We start from the raw sequence: 19,298 nt of genomic DNA, 5'->3' as shown, positions 1-19,298 counted from the left end.
GTTGGAAGACCATTCCCGGTGACTACCTCTTTAAGCTCATCAAGAGAATGCCAAGAGTGTGCAAAGCAGTCATCAAAGCAAAAGGAGGCTACTTTGAAGAACCTAGAATATAAGACATAATTTCAGTTGTATCAATTCCACATGTGTTAATTCATAGTTTTGATGCCTTCAGTGTGAATGTACAGTCTTCACAGTCATGAAAATACAGAAAAATCTTTAAATGAGAAGGTGTGTCCAAAACTTTTGGTCTGTATTGTATATATATATATATATACACTCACCGGCCACTTTATTAGGTACACCATGCTAGTAACGGGTTGGACCCCCTTTTGCCTTCAGAACTGCCTCAATTCTTCGTGGCATAGAGTCAACAAGGTGCTGGAAGCATTCCTCAGAGATTTTGGTCCATATTGACATGATGGCATCACACAGTTGCCGCAGATTTGTCGGCTGCACATCCCAAAGATGCTCCATACAAGGCAGGATGGATCCATGCTTTCATGTTGTTTACGCCAAATTCTGACCCTACCATCCGAATGTCGCAGCAGAAATCGAGACTCATCAGACCAAGCAACGTTTTTCCAATCTTCTACTGTCCAATTTCGATGAGCTTGTACAAATTGTAGCCTCAGTTTCCTGTTCTTAGCTGAAAGGAGTGGTACCCGGTGTGGTCTTCTGCTGCTGTAGCCCATCTGCCTCAAAGTTCGACGCACTGTGCGTTCAGAGATGCTCTTAGGCCTACCTTGGTTGTAACGGGTGGCGATTTGAGTCACTGTTGCCTTTCTATCAGCTCGAACCAGTCTGCCCATTCTCCTCTGACCTCTGGCATCAACAAGGCATTTCCGCCCACAGAACTGCCGCTCACTGGATTTTTTTTCTTTTTCGGACCATTCTCTGTAAACCCTAGAGATGGTTGTGCGTGAAAATCCCAGTAGATCAGCAGTTTCTGAAATACTCAGACCAGCCCTTCTGGCACCAACAACCATGCCACGTTCAAAGGCACTCAAATCACCTTTCTTCCCCATACTGATGCTCGGTTTGAACTGCAGGAGATTGTCTTGACCATGTCTACATGCCTAAATGCACTGAGTTGCCGCCATGTGATTGGCTGATTAGAAATTAAGTGTTAACAAGAAGTTGGACTGCTACAATTTGTACAAGCTCATCGAAATTGGACAGTAGAAGATTGGAAAAACATTGCTTGGTCTGATGAGTCTCGATTTCTGCTGCGACATTCGGATGGTAGGGTCAGAATTTGGCGTAAACAACATGAAAGCATGGATCCATCCTGCCTTGTATGGAGCATCTTTGGGATGTGCAGCCGACAAATCTGCGGCAACTGTGTGATGCCATCATGTCAATATGGACCAAAATCTCTGAGGAATGCTTCCAGCACCTTGTTGAATCTATGCCACGAAGAATTGAGGCAGTTCTGAAGGCAAAAGGGGGTCCAACCCGTTACTAGCATGGTGTACCTAATAAAGTGGCCGGTGAGTGTATATATATATATATATATATATATCTAATATATAAAGCTGAATGTGTGTGTGTGTGTGTGTGTGTGTGTGTGTGTATGTGTGTATGTCCGGGATTGGCATCTGCACAGTCGCAGCTACAACAACAAAATTTTGCACAGTCACACGTCTGGACCCCGAGAGCGTCATAGGCTATGTTGTGAGGCGAATTTTAACCCTGCGCATTCCAATTCACCAAACAATTTTGCCCCTATCTACATAATGGGGGAAAAAGTGAAAGGAAAAGTGTTGGAGGCAAATTGACAGCTGCCAGATGTAAACAAGGGGGACTTAAAGAATGAGAGCGATGGCGCCAAAGAGTATATACCGTACAGTTGCTAAGGTGGGGCCCCGACATGGGATACTCACCACACGGGGATATGAACACACACACACAAAATGCACCACACACTACCACGTGCTTGAACACATATACCACCCTCAGCACACATTTCACCACACTTACACCAACCTCGCTACATAAAAGTCGAAACACAAAAGTCGCCACTCAAAACTCGCCACATGCAAAACTAGGCTCACGCAAAACTCGCCACACGTGCAAAACTTACCTCATGGAAAACTCGCCACACGCAAAAATTGCCACATGCACAGAAGTTGCAACACATGCAAAAGTTGCCTCACACAAAACTTGCACATACTCAAAACACACCACACATAAAACTCGCCACGCGCAAAACTCGCCATGCGCAAAACTTGCTGCACACAACTTGCTACACTATCCTGTCACATGCAACTCGACACACAAAAAGTTGCTACATGCATGTCGCCACACGCAACTCAACACACACAACTTGACACATGAAACTTGCCCTAAAACACACACAAGTCTGGTATTATCCTTCAAAAATAAAAATCTGATTAATAAGCAGACAAAGTACAAGAGCAACAAATGTACCATATAGGAAATACGGCAGCTGTCAGTCACATGACCTGTCTATTACGTGTATGTGTGAGATAATATATACTGCCAGGGGGGAGGGCTTCCTGTTGGCTGGGGATTTATCAGGCTGCCAATTTAGCTTACAAATACTGAGGTAAAAATACTGACCAAATAACGTGTGAACGAGGTCTAATACAGGAGGAGATGACATACAGGTACATACTATATACAGGGGAGATGATACAGGTATACACTATATACAGGAGCAGATGGCACACCGGTATATACAGTGGGGCAAAAAAGTATTTAGTCAGTCAGCAATAGTGCAAGTTCCACCACTTAAAAAGATGAGAGGCGTCTGTAATTTACATCATAGGTAGACCTCAACTATGGGAGACAAACTGAGAAAAAAAAATCCAGAAAATCACATTGTCTGTTTTTTTATCATTTTATTTGCATATTATGGTGGAAAATAAGTATTTGGTCAGAAACAAAATTTCATCTCAATACTTTGTAATATATCCTTTGTTGGCAATGACAGAGGTCAAACTTTTCTGTAAGTCTTCACAAGGTTGCCACACACTGTTGTTGGTATGTTGGCCCATTCCTCCATGCAGATCTCCTCTAGAGCAGTGATGTTTTTGGCTTTTCGCTTGGCAACACGGACTTTCAACTCCCTCCAAAGGTTTTCTATAGGGTTGAGATCTGGAGACTGGCTAGGCCACTCCAGGACCTTGAAATGCTTCTTACGAAGCCACTCCTTCATTGCCCTGGCGGTGTGCTTTGGATCACTGTCATGTTGAAAGACCCAGCCCCGTTTCATCTTCAATGCCCTTGCTGATGGAAGGAGGTTTGCACTCAAAATCTCACGATACATGGCCCCATTCATTCTTTCATGTACCCGGATCAGTCGTCCTGGCCCCTTTGCAGAGAAACAGCCCCAAAGCATGATGTTTCCACCACCATGCTTTACAGTAGGTATGGTGTTTGATGGATGCAACTCAGTATTCTTTTTCCTCCAAACACGACAAGTTGTGTTTCTACCAAACAGTTCCAGTTTGGTTTCATCAGACCATAGGACATTCTCCCAAAACTCCTCTGGATCATCCAAATGCTCTCTAGCAAACTTCAGATGGGCCCGGACATGTACTGGCTTAAGCAGTGGGACACGTCTGGCACTGCAGGATCTGAGTCCATGGTGGCGTAGTGTGTTACTTATGGTAGGCCTTGTTACATTGGTCCCAGCTCTCTGCAGTTCATTCACTAGGTCCCCCCGTGTGGTTCTGGGATTTTTGCTCACCGTTCTTGTGATCATTCTGACCCCACGGGGTGGGATTTTGCGTGGAGCCCCAGATCGAGGGAGATTATCAGTGGTCTTGAATGTCTTCCATTTTCTAATTATTGCTCCCACTGTTGATTTCTTCACTCCAAGCTGGTTGGCTATTGCAGATTCAGTCTTCCCAGCCTGGTGCAGGGCTACAATTTTGTTTCTGGTGTCCTTTGACAGCTCTTTGGTCTTCACCATAGTGGAGTTTGGAGTCAGACTGTTTGAGGGTGTGCACAGGTGTCTTTTTATACTGATAACAAGTTTAAACAGGTGCCATTACTACAGGTAATGAGTGGAGGAAAGAGGAGACTCTTAAAGAAGAAGTTACAGGTCTGTGAGAGCCAGAAATCTTGATTGTTTGTTTCTGACCAAATACTTATTTTCCACCATAATATGCAAATAAAATGATAAAAAAACAGACAATGTGATTTTCTGGATTTTTTTTTCTCAGTTTGTCTCCCATAGTTGAGGTCTGCCTATGATGTAAATTACAGACGCCTCTCATCTTTTTAAGTGGTGGAACTTGCACTATTGCTGACTGACTAAATACTTTTTTGCCCCACTGTACTATATACAGGAGGAGATGACACACGTATATACTATATACAAGAGGAGATGACATACAGGTATATACTATATAAAAGAGGAGATGACACATAGACATATAGAGGAGGAGATAACATACAGCAGGCATATACTATATACAGGGGAGATGACATACAGGTAAATACTATATACAGGAGATGACATACAGGTATATAGTATATATAGGAGGAGATGACATACAGGTATATACTATATACAGGGGAGATGACATACAGGTAAATACTATATACAGGAGATGACATACAGGTATATAGTATATATAGGAGGAGATGACATACAGGTATATACTATATACAGGAGGAGCTGACACATAGGTATATACAATATACAGGAGGAGATGACATACAGCAGGTATATACTATTTACAGGGGAGATGACATACAGGTATATACTATATACAGGAGATGACATACAGGTGTATACTATATATAAGGGAGATGACAAACATGTATATACTGAGGTGAAAATGAGAGGTGTGAGGTGAAAATGAGAGGTGTGAGGTGAAAATGAAGAGGTGTGAGTGCAAAATGAGAGGAGTGATGGAAAATAGTGTAGTGATCGGAAAATGACAGATGTGAGGTCGAAATGACAAGTGTTGGGGGAATGAGAGGAGTGAGGGTGGAATGAGAGGAGTGAGGGGGAAAATGAGAGGAGTGAGGGGGAAAATAAGGAGTGAGGGGGAAAATGAGAGGTGTGAGGGAGAAAATGAGAGATGTGAGGGGGAAAATGAAAGATGTGAGGGGGAAAATGAGAGGCGTGATGGGAAAATAAGAGAAGTGAGGTGCTATAACTAACCACAGATATTTACTATGCCCAGGCAACGCCGGGCTTTTCAGCTAGAATATATATACTGTATATATATATATATATATATATATATATATATATATATATATATATATGTATAACATATAATGCAGTGTTTCACTAGTAAAATTCATAAACGTTATACACAGCAATCAGCCTCTTGCAGCTTTTACCATATAATAAAAAGCTATTTTTTATTTCCTTTTGCTAATGCTGTATAGCGTATACAGCCAAAGAATGCATGATTGCACCTGGAATGGGCAGCAAGACTGACAAGTGCAGTCAGTGAGGTAACCAAAGACTCCATGATTTCTGTTATTGTATGGACAACATGTTTCCATGTATCAAACACCAGGGGACACTTACCTCAATCCTTAATATATTCAGGTTGGATAATAAGTCCCACCTCTCCTTGCCATCATCTGAGACGCCATTGTAACCGAAGCCAGCAGCATTATTTATTGCATCAGCTGAACAATAAGCATAGAGATATTATGTGTATTGCGCTTCACTGTGGTGCTCATTGCCATAAGTAGAGCTATTTATCTTACTTAATTGCAATGATACTAATGAGTATAAATGGATTATATTTGACAAAAAACACCAAGGTTACTTACTGTAGCCGTTTTTCCCGGAACCCATGACAGCACACCTGAGAGAGGGATCCGCCCAGCCAGGACAGGAAACCTACTGAAAAATAAAAGGGCGGTACCTCTTATTCAGTTCAGTTGGTTTACAGAGCATGAGAGGTCCCCCTGGTTAATTCACGTGGCAAAACATCACCACATTATATTACCAAAAAAAACACCCAACTAAAGTGCACACTAAAGAGTGAAAAAAGGGGGGAATATACAGGTGCTGTCATGGGTTCCGGAAAAATGGCTACCGGTAAGTAACCTTGGTGTTTTCCCTTGAGAGATTTTTGGAGAATGGAACACCTTGCAGCAACCTTTTACCAAAGGTTAGATCAGTCGAGGAGGACAGATTCAGTCAGTAGTGTTTATAGAAGGTACAGTAGATGGTGATGACCAAGTAGCGGCCTTACATATCTAATCAATCGATACCTCTGCCTCTTCCACCCAAGAAGTAGCCACGGCTCTGGTGAAGTGAGCAATAATGCCTTCAGGAGTCGGAGCGCCACAGGCAGCATAGGACAAGCTAATGGCCTCCCTGATCCATCTGGCAATGGTACTCTTGGATACCCTGTACCCTTTTCTGCTACCCTGGAAGGTTACAAATAGGGACTGATCTTTCCTCGATTGACTAGTCATGGACATGTATTGTAACATGGATCTCCTCACGCCTAATGTATGAAACTTTTCCTCCCCTGGATTTTTAGGATTATCACAGAATGAGGGCAATGTGATCTCCTGGCTCCTATGGAACTTAAGAACTACCTTAGGGAGATAGGCTGGATCTGTTCTTAGAACCACCCTGTCCTCAAATACCTGTGTGTATGGAGGGCATATAGACAAGGCTTGTATATCACTCACACTACGAGCAGATGTCAATGTCACTAGTAACAGTTTTAACCTCTTAACCCCCCCAAGGTTGGTTTGCACGTTAATGACCAGGCCAATTATTAAAATTCTGACCATTGTTCCTTTATGAGGTAACTAGCTGTTTCCAGCCAGCTAACGCTCGGCATGCTCAGGAGCCTCCTGTGGTAATGTGTGGGGACGGAGCTTCGTGTGGTAATGTGGGGGGGGGACGGAGCTTCGTGTGGTAATGTGTGGGGACGGAGCATCGTGTGGTAATGTGGGGGGACAGAGCATCGTGTGGTAATGTGGGGGAAAGGATCCTTGTGTGGTAATGTGTGTGGACGGAGCCTCGTGTGGTAATGTGGGGGGACGGAGCCTCGTGTGGTAATGTAGGGGGATGGAGCTTCATGTGGTAATGTGGGGGGACGGAGCCTCATGTGGTAATGTGTGGGGAAAGAGCCTCGTGTGGTAATGTGTGTGGATGGAGCCTTGTGTGGTAATGTGTGTGAACGGAGCCTCGTGTGGTAATGTGTGTGGACGGAGCCTCGAGTGGTAATGTGTGGAGACGGAGCCTCGTGTGGTAATGTGGGGGGACGAGCCTCGTGTGGTAATGTGTGGGGACGGAGCCTCGTGTGGTAATGTGTGGGGACGAAGCCTCGTGTGGTAATGTGTGGGGATGGAGCCTCGTGTGGTAATGTGGGGGGGCGGGATTATGTGTGGTAATGTGGTGGGGGGCGGGATTGTGTGGTAATGTGGTGGGGGGGCAGGATTATCTGTGGTAATATGGTGGGGGGGCGGGATTATGTGTGGTGATTTGTTGGGGGGGCGGGATTATGTGTGGTAATGGGGTGGGGGCAGGATTATGTGTGGTAATGGGGTGGGGGGGATTATGTGTGGTGATGTGGTGGGGGCGGGATTATGTGTGGTGATGTGGTGGGGTGCGGGATTGTGTGTGGTAATGTGGTGGAGGGGCGGGATTGTGTGTGGTAATGTGGTGGGGGGCGGGATTGTGTGTGGTAATGTGGTGGGGGGCAGGATTGTGTGTGGTAATGTGATGGGGGGTGGGATTGTGTGTGGTAATGTGATGTGGTGCGGATTGTGTGTGGTAATGTGTTGGGGGGCGGGATTATGTGTGGTACTGTGGTGGGGGGCGGGATTGTGCGTGGTAACGTGGTGGGGGGGCGGGATTGTGTGTGGTAACGTGGTGGGGGGAGGAGCTAATGTGCAGGGGGTGGGATTAGCGAGTAATCACGATGCCTCTTATATATATAGATAACTCTGGAATGCTTCCATGGATCCCGGTGATTCTGACACGGTTTTCTCATGACATATAGTAGTACTTCATGTTAGTGGTAACATTTCTTTGATATGACTTGCATTTATATGTGCAAAAAATGGAAATTTGGCGAAAATGTCGCAATTTTCCAACTTTGAATTTTTATACCTATAAATCACAGAGATACACTACCGTTCAAAAGTTTAGGGTCACTTAGAAATTTCCTTATTTTTGAAAGAAAAGCACAGTTTTTTCCAATGAAGCTAACATTAAATTATTCAGAAATACACTCCATACATTGTTAATGTGGTAAATGACTATTCTAGCTGCAAACGTCTGGTTTGTAATGCAATATCTAAATAGCTGTATAGAGGCCCATTTCCAACAACCATCACTCCAATGTTCTTATGGTACTTTGTGCTTGCTAACTGTGTAAAAAGGTTACTGGATGGTTAGAATACCCTTGAAAGCCCTTGTGCAAGTATGTTAGCACAGCTGAAAACAGTTTGGCTGATTAGAGAAGCTATAAACCTGACCTTCCTTTGAGCTAGTTGAGAATCTGGAGCATTACATCTGTTGGTTCCATTAAACACTCAAAACGGCCAGAAAAAGAGAACTTTCATGTGAATCTCGACAGTCTATTCTTGTTCTTAGAAATGAAGGCTATTCCTTGTGAGGCATCGATTTCTCAAACTACAGATGCTGCATAGGCAGCATCAATAGTAAAAGGTTGGTCACACTTGTCAAACACTATGTTTGACAAGTGTGACCAACCTGTCAATCATTTTTCCAAGTGATGCTACAGATCGCTTGGAAAACGCTAGCATTCTGCAAACTAATTACGCTTGTAAAACGCTAGTGTTTAGCGGGAATACGCATGCCATTTCCGCATGCGTATTTCCCGCGGCAAGGAGTTGCAGGATTGCAGCGGAAATTTCCATGGCAATTCCACAACGTGTTCACATATATGAACATACTGATCAAGAGATAGTTATTAAACTATATTGAATCAAGAAGTGTCGCTTTCTTTTTTAATTAAAAATTTTACCTTTATTTACATATACATACAATGAACACACACAATTAAAATAGTGCCTCTGAACGAAAAACAATTGTGTGAAAGAGGTAAGCAAGGGCATATATAGATATGCAGAGAAAATATAATATACAGACTCCCTTTCATGAAATGCTGACTATGGGCATTCAAAATAACATTCACAAAATATCCTCACTCATTTTCTTAAAATTTATATGGGAGTTTCCCTATAAGGTGAAGTAAATTGTAATTGTAAAGTGCAAATGCATCAATACCCTAATGTCCAAATCACATTAATTATAAAGGATAATCCACAATAGCAACTAACGGAGCATGTATCAAAAGTGCAGGTACATATCGTCTTAATTTGAAGTAAGGACTAGCTGAGCCATATAGGAAGTATCTACACAATCCGAGCCACTATTAGAGGGCAAATTGCCACAACAGTGTCGACAATGTGTAAAGGCAAATTGCCACAATAGTGTCCAGAATGTGAGAAGGCAAATAGCCACAATAGTTTCCACAGTGTGTACGCCATATATTTAGCATAAATCAAGACTTATAGCCCCTAATAAACACATATTACCTGGATCTGTTATGCTGTTTTCAAAATATAATGCCAAGTGGCACGCTACACCTCCGAGAATGTGTGCACAAAGCCTAACAGGAGAAATTGGAACCCAAAAGTTGTTGTCCAATTTGTCCTGAGTATGTTAATACCCCATATGTGGGGGGGAACTACTGTTTGGGTGCATGACAGAGCTCGGAAGGGAAGGAGTGCCGTTTAACTTTTTCAAAATTGTCTGGAATTGAGATCGGACGCCTAACAGAACCACCCACTGTAGTCAGGTGAATTTGTGTCCAACCTACAGCAGGTATACAGGATGTTAATGATTCCAGCAGGGACATTGCCTTCCTCAGTGTCATTACAGGATGCTGTATTGCCAACAGTGCGAGACTTTTATTTTGACAAAATGGTTCTCAGTTAGGAGACAGAGCTGGCGCTCGGAGTCCAGAACCAACCGGAGGAAGGATTTACTCTCTCTGGTGCTAATCTTGACTTGAGGGTATTTACCTTCCAGCCCAGTTCTTTTAGGGTCACAGTCACTTCTACTTGATTTATACAGTTATCTACCCACCTCCCCACTATAACTATGTCCCGAGAACGAAGGAAGGACATGACCTCCGACATTATCTTGGTAACTACTCTTGGTGCTATAGACAGACCGAATGCCGGGCTGCATACTGGTTGAGCTTGATCTGTCCCTGGACATACAGAGTTACCCTTAGGAATTTTTGGTGGTCCCGATGGATTGGGACATGCTGATAGGGAATTTAGATTGTGAGCCCCAACGGGGACAGCGATGTTAATGTGTGAAAACTGTAAAGCGCTGCGGAATATGTTAGCGCTATATAAAAATAAAGATTATTATTATTATATTATTGGGACGTGATAGTAGGCATCTTTTAAGTCTATAACCGCCATGAAGCAGTCCTGGAACAACATCTTTATCGCCGTATTTACCAACTCCATTTTGAAGGAGTAATTCACAACCCACTGGTTCAGCTTTCTCAGATTGACAATAGTTCTTATTGAACCGTCTGTTTTTTGTAACAAAAAGAGGGGGTAATAAAATCCCCTTCCTTCCTCTTCCCTCAGGACTTCTCTGCTTTTGCACCAGTCCCAACACCTCTGCCTCCAGGGCTAGTTGTTTCCTGGGGACTTTCTACAGGGTGTCAATACAAAAGTCTGCAGAGGTGAACAAATAAAATCTATCTTTAGGCCATGTCTGATGACACTCGGTACCCAATGACTGGGGGAGATGTTCACCAAGGCAGGGAGAAAGAGAGAGCCTCTCCCCTATCTCTCACGTAATTGGGAAGGCTTTTTTGACAATGTAAGGGTCCTCTAAACATGTAACCAGACCCTTTTCTGTCTTTGAAGTCCCAGCTCTTCCTCTCCCCAGGGGGCCGGCCCTATTTAATTTCCTTCTCCGAAAAGGTTTTCTGGTCTCCGCTGGAAAATGAGGGAAACCCTTCTTTTTATCTCCTGCTTTTTCTAAGATGTCCTCCAGCTTGTGACCAAAGAGGAACTGACATGGGATGGAACAGAGTCTATTCTTTGAAGGTAGGTCACCAGGACACCCCTTTAGCCATAAGGCGCATCTAGCTGCATTAGACAGGCCTGCTGCTCTAGCCGCTAGTGTTCTGTCTTCATACACGTTGATACGGTGTGTGATCCAACATACAGCATAAACCACTTCTGTCTTCCAAAATAAGCAGACTGTTGTCTGTAGTCTAACTTGTTTATTGGTAACAGGTATTGAAATGCGGTAAAACTATAAGAATATAAATGATACGTATAAGTATTGAGCCAAATAACAATACAGCTGATACTTTACAACTAATAGAAAAGTATACAGGATGATGCAACTTGTACATATAACTACATACAGCAAGTGACTGGTAATAGATTTCCTAAGTACTAGCTGCTATGCAATAATCACATTAGTAGAACACTATATTGCAAGAACAGAGATAACAATCTTACCGGATAAACTTAACCGGGGTGGCAAGTAAGTGAAGTAGTTCCAACACAGCAGATTAACACAAGTGTACAGGAAAATACACAGAGAGAAAATGGGGGATTCCCCTATCCCATGATGCTTTGGTGCAACCCTGAATGCAACACTCTAATAATTACTAAGAAAAACACAGGTAATAAATTTATCCACCACTGGGTGGTGCTATAACACAGCAAAAAACCCAAACTATAGTACTAAACTCTTTAATGGATAATATGAACCACGCTGTCCTATTGGAAGGACAGAACAGCTAGTCTCACAGAATCTGCTGAGGAATCTGCTAGAAAGGCTGCTGCCCTTTGCACCAAGGTCATATTGGCCAGGAACTCGTCCTTTGGAACCTTACCCCTCAGCTGTTCCTCTATCTGCTGCAGCCAGACCATAATGGAGCAGGCAATACATGTCCCAGCTATTGCTGGTTTCAGACCCCCTGCGGCTACCTCCCAGTTGTGCCTCAAGAACCCATCTGCTTTCTTGTCCAATGGGTCTCTTAGCATGCCAGAGTCCTCTAAGTGCAGGGACAACGTCTTAGATGACCTGGCCACAGCTCCATCAATCTTAGGGACTTTATCCCACTCCTTCTCTATGAGCGCTTTTACCCTAGCATTAACCGGGAATGTGCGCTTTCTTTTTTCCTCCAGACCCCCGAACATAACATTGTCTAAGGATTTAGGCGTCTTCTCCTCCCTTAGGCCCATAGTAGACCTGACCACTTTAACTAGACTATCTGCCAGAAAGCACGGTCGGCCTCCTACATCATTGTCTGAGGAGGAGTCGGAGGATGCGGAGGAAGAGGGGGAGGGAGACGGGGTTCTCCATGATATTCCTCACCGGATTGTGAGGCTTCAGATCCCTGACAAGTCCACAGCCTCTTTTACTCCAATTTTAAAGGCTACCTTTAACCCCTTCCCGACCCATGACGCCTATGCGGCGTCATGGAATGATCGCATCCCTGCAGATCGGGTGAAAGGGTTAATTCCTATTTTACCCGATCTGCAGGGAGAGGGGGAGTTGTACTTCAGCCTAGGGGGGGTGGCTTTGCCCCCACGTGGCTACGATCGCTCTGATTGGCTGTTGAAAGTGCAACAGCCAATCAGAGCAATTTGCAATATTTCACCTATGAAAATGGTGAAATATTGCAATCCAGCCATGGCCGATGCTGCAATAGCATCTGCCATGGCTGGAAATCATGTACTGGCCCCCCCCACCACCCCCGATCTCCTCCCCAGTCGTCCGTTCTGTCAGGTACCCCCCTCCGTCCCCCTGTTCGCTCCCCCGTGCTCCTGTCCGCTCCCCCGTGCTCCTGTCCGCTCCCCCCGTCCTCCGATCCCCCCCCCTGTGCTCCGATCCACCCCCCCACCACCCCCTCATACTTACCGATCCTCCCGGTGTCCGGCCGTCTCCTCGCTGGGCGCCGCCATCTTGGAAAATGGCGGGCGCATGCTCAGTACGCCCGCCGAATCTGCAGGCTGGCAGATTCGTTACAGGTACATTTTGATCGCTGTGGTAGGTTCTACCACAGCGATCAAAATAAAAAAATAATAAATAAACCCCCCCCTTTATCACCCCCATAGGTAGGGACAATAATAAAATAAAGAAAATATTTTTTTTTCTTTTACCACTAGGGTTAGGGTTAGAACTAGGGGTAGGGTTAGGGGTAGGGTTAGGGTTACGGGTAGGGTTAGGGTTAGGGGTAGGGTTATGGCATGTGCACACAGAGCGGATCGGCCGCGGATCCGCAGCGGATCGGCCGCGGATCCGCAGCGGATCGGCCGCGGATCGCAGCGGATCCGCAGCGGATCGGCCGCGGATCCGCAGCGGATCGGCCGCGGATCCGCAGTGGATCCGCAGCGGATTGGCCGCGGATTGGCAGCGGATCGGCCGCGGATCCGCAGCGGATCGGCCGCGGATCCGCAGCGGATCGGCAGTGGATCCGCAGCAGATTGGCCGCGGATCCGCAGCGGATTGGCCGCGGATCCGCAGCGGATCGGCAGCGGATCCGCAGCGGATTGGCCGCGGATCTGCAGCGGATTGGCAGCGGATTGGCCGCGGATCCGCAGCGGATTGGCAGTGGATTGGCCGCGGATCCGCAGCGGATTGGCAGCGGATTGGCCGTGGATCCGCAGCGGATTGGCCGCTGCGAATTCGAAGCAGTTTTCCATCAGGTTTACAGTACCATGTACACCTAAGGAAAACCAAATCTGCTGTGCCCATGGTGCGGAAAATTCCATGCAGAAACGCTGCATTGTATTTTCCGCAGCATGTCAATTCTTTGTGCGGATTCCGCAGCGGTTTACACCTGTTCCTCAATAGGAATCCGCAGGTGAAATCCGCACAAAAAAACACTGGAAATCTGCTGTAAATCCGCAGGCAAAACGCAGTGCCTTTTACCTGCAGATTTTTCAAAAATCGTGCGGAAAAATCTCACACGAATCTGCAACGTGGGCACATACCCTTAGGGTTAGGGTTGGAATTAGGGCTAGGGTTGGAAATAGGGTTAAGAATAGGCTTGTGGTTAGGGTTACGGATAGGGTTAGGGGTGTGTTGGGGTTACAGTTGTGGTTAGGGTTGGGATTAGGGTTACGGTTGGGATTAGGGTTAGGATTAGGGTTGGAATTAGGTTGTGTTGCGGTTAGGGTTGTGGTTAGGGGTGTGTTGGGGTTAGGGTTGTGATTAGGGTTATGGCTACAGTTGGGATTAGGATTAGGGGTGTGTTGGGGTAAGTGTTGAAGTTAGAATTGAGGGGTTTCCACTGTTTTAGGCACATCAGGGGTCTCCAAACGGAACATGGCGCCACCATTGATTCCAGCCAATCTTGCGTTCAAAAAGTCAAATGGTGCTCCCGCCCTTCCAAGCCCCGACGTGCGCCCAAACAGTGGTTTACCCCCACATTTGGGGTACCAGCGTACTCAGGACAAACTGGGCAACAACTGTTGGGGTCCAATTTCTCCTGTTACCCTTGCAAAAATAAAAAATTACTTGCTAAAACATAATTTTTGAGGAAAGAACAATTATTTTTTATTTTCACGGCTCTGCGTTATAAACTTCTGTGAAGCACTTGGGGGTTGAAAGTGCTCATCACACATCTAGATAAGTTCCTTGGGGGGTCTATTTTCCAAAATGGGGTCACTTGTGGGGTGTTTCTACTGTTTAGGCACATCAGGGGCTCTGCAAATGCAATGTGACGCCCGCAGACCATTCCATCAAAGTCTGCATTTCAAATGTCACAACTTCCCTTCCGAGCCCTGACGTGTGCCCAAACAGTGGTTTACCCCCACATATGGGGTATCAGCGTACTCACAACAAACTGGGCAACAAATATTGGGGTCCAAATTCTCCTGTTACCCTTGTGAAAATAAAAAATTGCTTGCTAAAACATCTTTTTTGAGGAAAGAAAAATGATTTTTTATTTTCACGGCTCTGCGTTGTAAACTTCTGTGAAGCACTTGGGGGTTGAACGTGCTCACCACACATCTAGATAAGTTCCTTGGGGGGTCTAGTTTCCAAAATGGGGTCACTTGTGGGGGGTTTCTACTGTTTAGGCATATCAGGGGCTCTGCAAACGTAACATGATGCCCGCAGAGCATTCCATCAAAGTCTGCATTTCAAAACGTCACTACTTCCCTTCCGAACCCCGACGTGTGCCAAAACAGTGGTTTACCCCCACATATGGGGTATCAGCGTACTCAGGAGAAACTGGACAACAACTTTTGGGGTCCAATTTCTCCTGTTACTCTTGCAAAAATAAAAAAATTCTGGGCTAAAAAAATATTTTTGAGGAAAGGAAACACATTTTTTATTTTCACGGCTCTGCGTTATAAACTTCTGTGAAGCACTTGGGGGTTCAAAGTGCTCACTACACATCTAGATAAGTTCCCTTGGGGGTCTAGTTTCCAAAATGGAGTCAATTGTGGGGAGTTCCTACTGTTTAGGCACATCAGGGGCTCTGCAAACGCAACCTGACGCCCGCAGAGCATTCCATCAAAGTCTGCATTTCAAAACGTCACTACTTCCCTTCCGAACCCCGACGTGTGCCAAAACAGTGGTTTACCCCCACATATGGGGTATCATCGTACTCAGGAGAAACTGGAAAATAACTTTTGGGGTCCAATTTCTCCTATTACCCTTGGGAAAATAAAAAATTGTGGGCTAAAAAATCATTTTTGAGAAAAGAAAAATTATTTTTTATTTTCATGGCTCTGCGTTATAAACTTCTGTGAAGCACTTGGGGGTTCAAAGTGCTCACCACACATCTAGATTAGTTCCTTGGGAGGTCTAGTTTCCAAAATGGGGCCACTTGTGCGGGAGCTCCAATGTTTAGGCACACAGGGGCTCTCCAAACGCGACATGGTGTCCGCTAATGATTGGAGCTAATTTTCCATTCAAAAAGCCAAATGGCGTGCCTTCCCTTCCGAGCCCTGCCGTGCGCCCAAACAGTGGTTTACCCCCACATATGGGGTATCATCGTACTCAGGACAAACTGGACAACAACATTTGGGGTCCAATTTCTCCTATTACCCTTGGGAAAATAAAAAATTCTGGGCTAAAAATCATTTTTGAGGAAAGAAAAATTATTTTTTTATTTTCACGGCTCTGCGTTATAAACTTCTGTGAAGCACCTGGGGGTTATAAGTGTTTACTATGCATCTAGATAAGTTCCTTGGGGGGTCTAGTTTCCAAAATGGGGTCACTTGTAGGGGAGCTCCAATGTTTAGGCACACAGGGGCTCTCCAAACGCGACATGGTGTCCGCTAAAGATTGGAGCCAATTTTTCATTGAAAAAGTCAAATGGCGCTCCTTCCCTTCCGAGCCCTGCCGTGCGCCCAAACAGTGGTTTACCCCCACATATGAGGTATCAGCGTACTCAGGACAAATTGGACAACAACGTCCGTGGTCCAGTTTCTCCTTTTACCCTTGGGAAAATAAAAAATTTTTTGCTAAAATATCATTTTTGTGACTAAAAAGTTAAATGTTCATTTTTTACTTCCATGTTGCTTCTGCTGCTGTGAAACACCTGAAGGGTTAATAAACTTCTTGAATGTGGTTTTGAGCACCTTGAGGGGTGCAGTTTTTAGAATGGTGTCACTTTTGGGTATTTTCAGCCATATAGAACCCTCAAACTGACTTCAAATGTGAGGTGATCCCTAAAAAAAATGGTTTTGTAAATTTTGTTGTAAAAATGAGAAATCACTGGTCAAATTTTAACCCTTATAACTTCCTAGCAAAAAAAAAATTGTTTCCAAAATTGTGCTGATGTAAAGTAGACATGTGGGAAATGTTATTTATTAACTATTTTGTGTCACATAACTCTCTGGTTTAACAGAATAAAAATTCAAAATGTGAAAATTGCGAAATTTTCAAAATTTTTGCCAAATTTCCGTTTTTTTTCACAAATAAAATCAGAAATTATCTACCTAAATTTACCACTAACATGAAGCCCAATATGTCACGAAAAAACAATCTCAGAATCGCTAGGATCCGTTGAAGCGTTCCTGAGTTATTACCTCATAAAGGGACACTGGTCAGAATTGCAAAAAACGGCAAGGTCATGAAGGGGTTAAGGAACCTTTAACTTCCGCTCTAATCATAGCCCTAAGGCTCGTGGCAAAGTCAGGGATCTCTTCTTGAATAGTCTTTTGTATACAGTCAGCACAGTCTGCCACTGAACTGCTAGTGGGACTTTACAAAGGGTACATTCTTTGTTCTTTGACTGGACACTAGCTTTCCTTGGCCCCTGGTAGTCAAGAAGAAAATGGAGCCCATTAACACAAACGTGACATTCACGAAGATCACTCACCACCCGCTGACAATCAAGGGTACCGGAATTGGAGGCTGCTCAGGAGTACGGACCACGTTGCTCCTGGATACTGAGGAGTCCTGCGACCTCTGGGATGACTGCCACTTCTTCCATCTGAGCAGCTACTCTTAGAGTGCTGAAGCCCAGTCATAGAGCCTGATGGGAGCTCCTGCTGCTGCTGTAAGGGCTGCTGTCCAGCATGATCCTCCATAGTAGGGAGCTTCGGACACAAGCATTTCTTCTGTGGTCATCCCTCCATTTAAGGAGGGATCCACGGCGCTCTTTGCCTCCTCCGGTGCCCATTCCATGCCCCTCCTCCCTCTGCACCCTGCCAGGACGTGCCTAAAGGCCACGCACCCCGTCCGGCGTTTTCCGCCATGGGAGCCGCCATCCTGGATCTGGCCGCAGTCACTGACGTCACTTGGGCGTGCCCATTCCCAGCATGCCTTGCGCCGATGCCAACTGCGGACCCGGAAGTCAGCTCCATGGAGCAGCAGCCAGCAGAGGAGGGAGAGCGGTGTGGCAGCTGTTGTGATCCGCTTTTTGGGCTCCCCTGGTGGTGGCTGGTGGTACTGGAGACTTGTGTGTGCTTTTCTGCCTCAGCTCACCTGCTTCCATCAGTTTTGGGAGTTCCCTATTTAGCCTTGCTCTCCAGTCACTTCCTTGCCGGTCATCATTGTAACCTGAGTCATTCAGTTGCATGTTCCTGCTACTAGTCTGCTGATCAGCTAAGTGGACTCTTGTCCTTATTGTTTTGTATTTCTTGTCCAGTTTACAGTTTTGTCATTTCCTGTTACTGGAAGCTCTTGTGGACTGAAATTGCCACTCCTGTGTCATGAGTTGACACAGGAGTCTTAAAGTAATTTCAGGATGGGTTTTTGAAAGGGTTTTTCAGCTGACCGTGAAGTCCTCTTTTGTATCCTTCCTCTATCTAGTAAGTGGACCTCGCTTTGCTAAATCTACCTTCATACTGTGTATGTCTTTTCCTCTGAACTCACCGTTAATATATGTGGGGGCTACTATCATCTTTGGGGAATTTCTCTAGAGGTAAGCCAGGTCTGTTCCTTCCTCTTCCAGGCGTAGTTAGTTCTCCGGCTGGCGCGTGGCATTTAGGCAGCCGTAGGAATGCTCCCTGGCTACTGTTAGTTGTGTGGTAGATTTAGGTCACGGTCAGCTTGAGTTTCCATCACCCGAGAGCTAGTCTGTTATTTTTGTGTTTCTGATGTTCCCATGCCATTGGGGAATCATGACAGTATGACCGGCCACTGTTAAAGTAATTGGCAGAAGAAAGGAGAGTAAAAGAAGTCTGTAGATTTTTTTTTTTTTTTCCCTTTCATGTTTGCCACTTAGTTGGCTCAGTTGTATTTCTGCTCTATTTACAGCCTTGCTTTTCTCTCCTTCTAATCCTTGAATGGCTCTGATCTCTCCGGTTTAAGGATGGACCCTCAGAGTTTGGCTGCAGGTTTAAATAATCTTGCTACGAAGGTTCAGAATTTACAAGATTATGTTATACGTACTCCTATTTCTGAACCTAAGATTCCTACACCAGAGGTATTTTCCGGAGATAGATCTCGGTTTCTGAATTTCAAATGTAATTGTAAATTATTCCTTTCACTCAGACCTCACTCCTCTGGAGATCCTGTTCAGCAGGTTAAGATTGTGATTTCTTTGCTGCGAGGTGACCCTCAAAATTGGGCATTTTCATTGACACCAGGGGATCCTGCGTTGCTCAATGTGGATGCGTTTTTTCTGGCTTTAGGGTTGCTGTATGAGGAACCTAATTTGGAGATTCAAGCTGAAAAAGCTTTAATAGCCCTGTCTCAAGGGCAAGATGAAGCTGAGATATACTGCCAAAAATTTCGTAAATGGTCTGTGCTTACTCAGTGGAATGAGTGTGCCCTAGCGGCAAATTTCAGAGAGGGCCTTTCTGATGCCGTTAAGGATGTCATGGTGGGGTTTCCTACGCCC

The 19,298-nt window shown here is 45.0% G+C and overlaps 1 protein-coding gene across 4 annotated transcripts in view; it reads right to left on the bottom strand.

Annotated features, from left to right (window-relative positions):
- The window catches only part of LOC143815894 (membrane-bound glycerophospholipid O-acyltransferase 2-like), a 240,873-nt gene that overhangs the window by 13,815 nt on the left and 207,760 nt on the right, over positions 1 to 19,298 (bottom strand). For all 4 annotated transcript variants that reach the window (XM_077295635.1, XM_077295637.1, XM_077295639.1 and 1 more), the window contains one exon: positions 5,522 to 5,625. In XM_077295635.1, the coding sequence (XP_077151750.1) occupies positions 5,522 to 5,625 (104 nt within the window). The remainder of the gene's footprint in view (positions 1 to 5,521; positions 5,626 to 19,298) is intronic.

Source organism: Ranitomeya variabilis, chromosome 3, assembly GCF_051348905.1.
Source record: "Ranitomeya variabilis isolate aRanVar5 chromosome 3, aRanVar5.hap1, whole genome shotgun sequence".
NCBI lineage: Eukaryota > Metazoa > Chordata > Amphibia > Anura > Dendrobatidae > Ranitomeya > Ranitomeya variabilis.
This window is presented reverse-complemented; position numbering and strand designations above follow the sequence as displayed.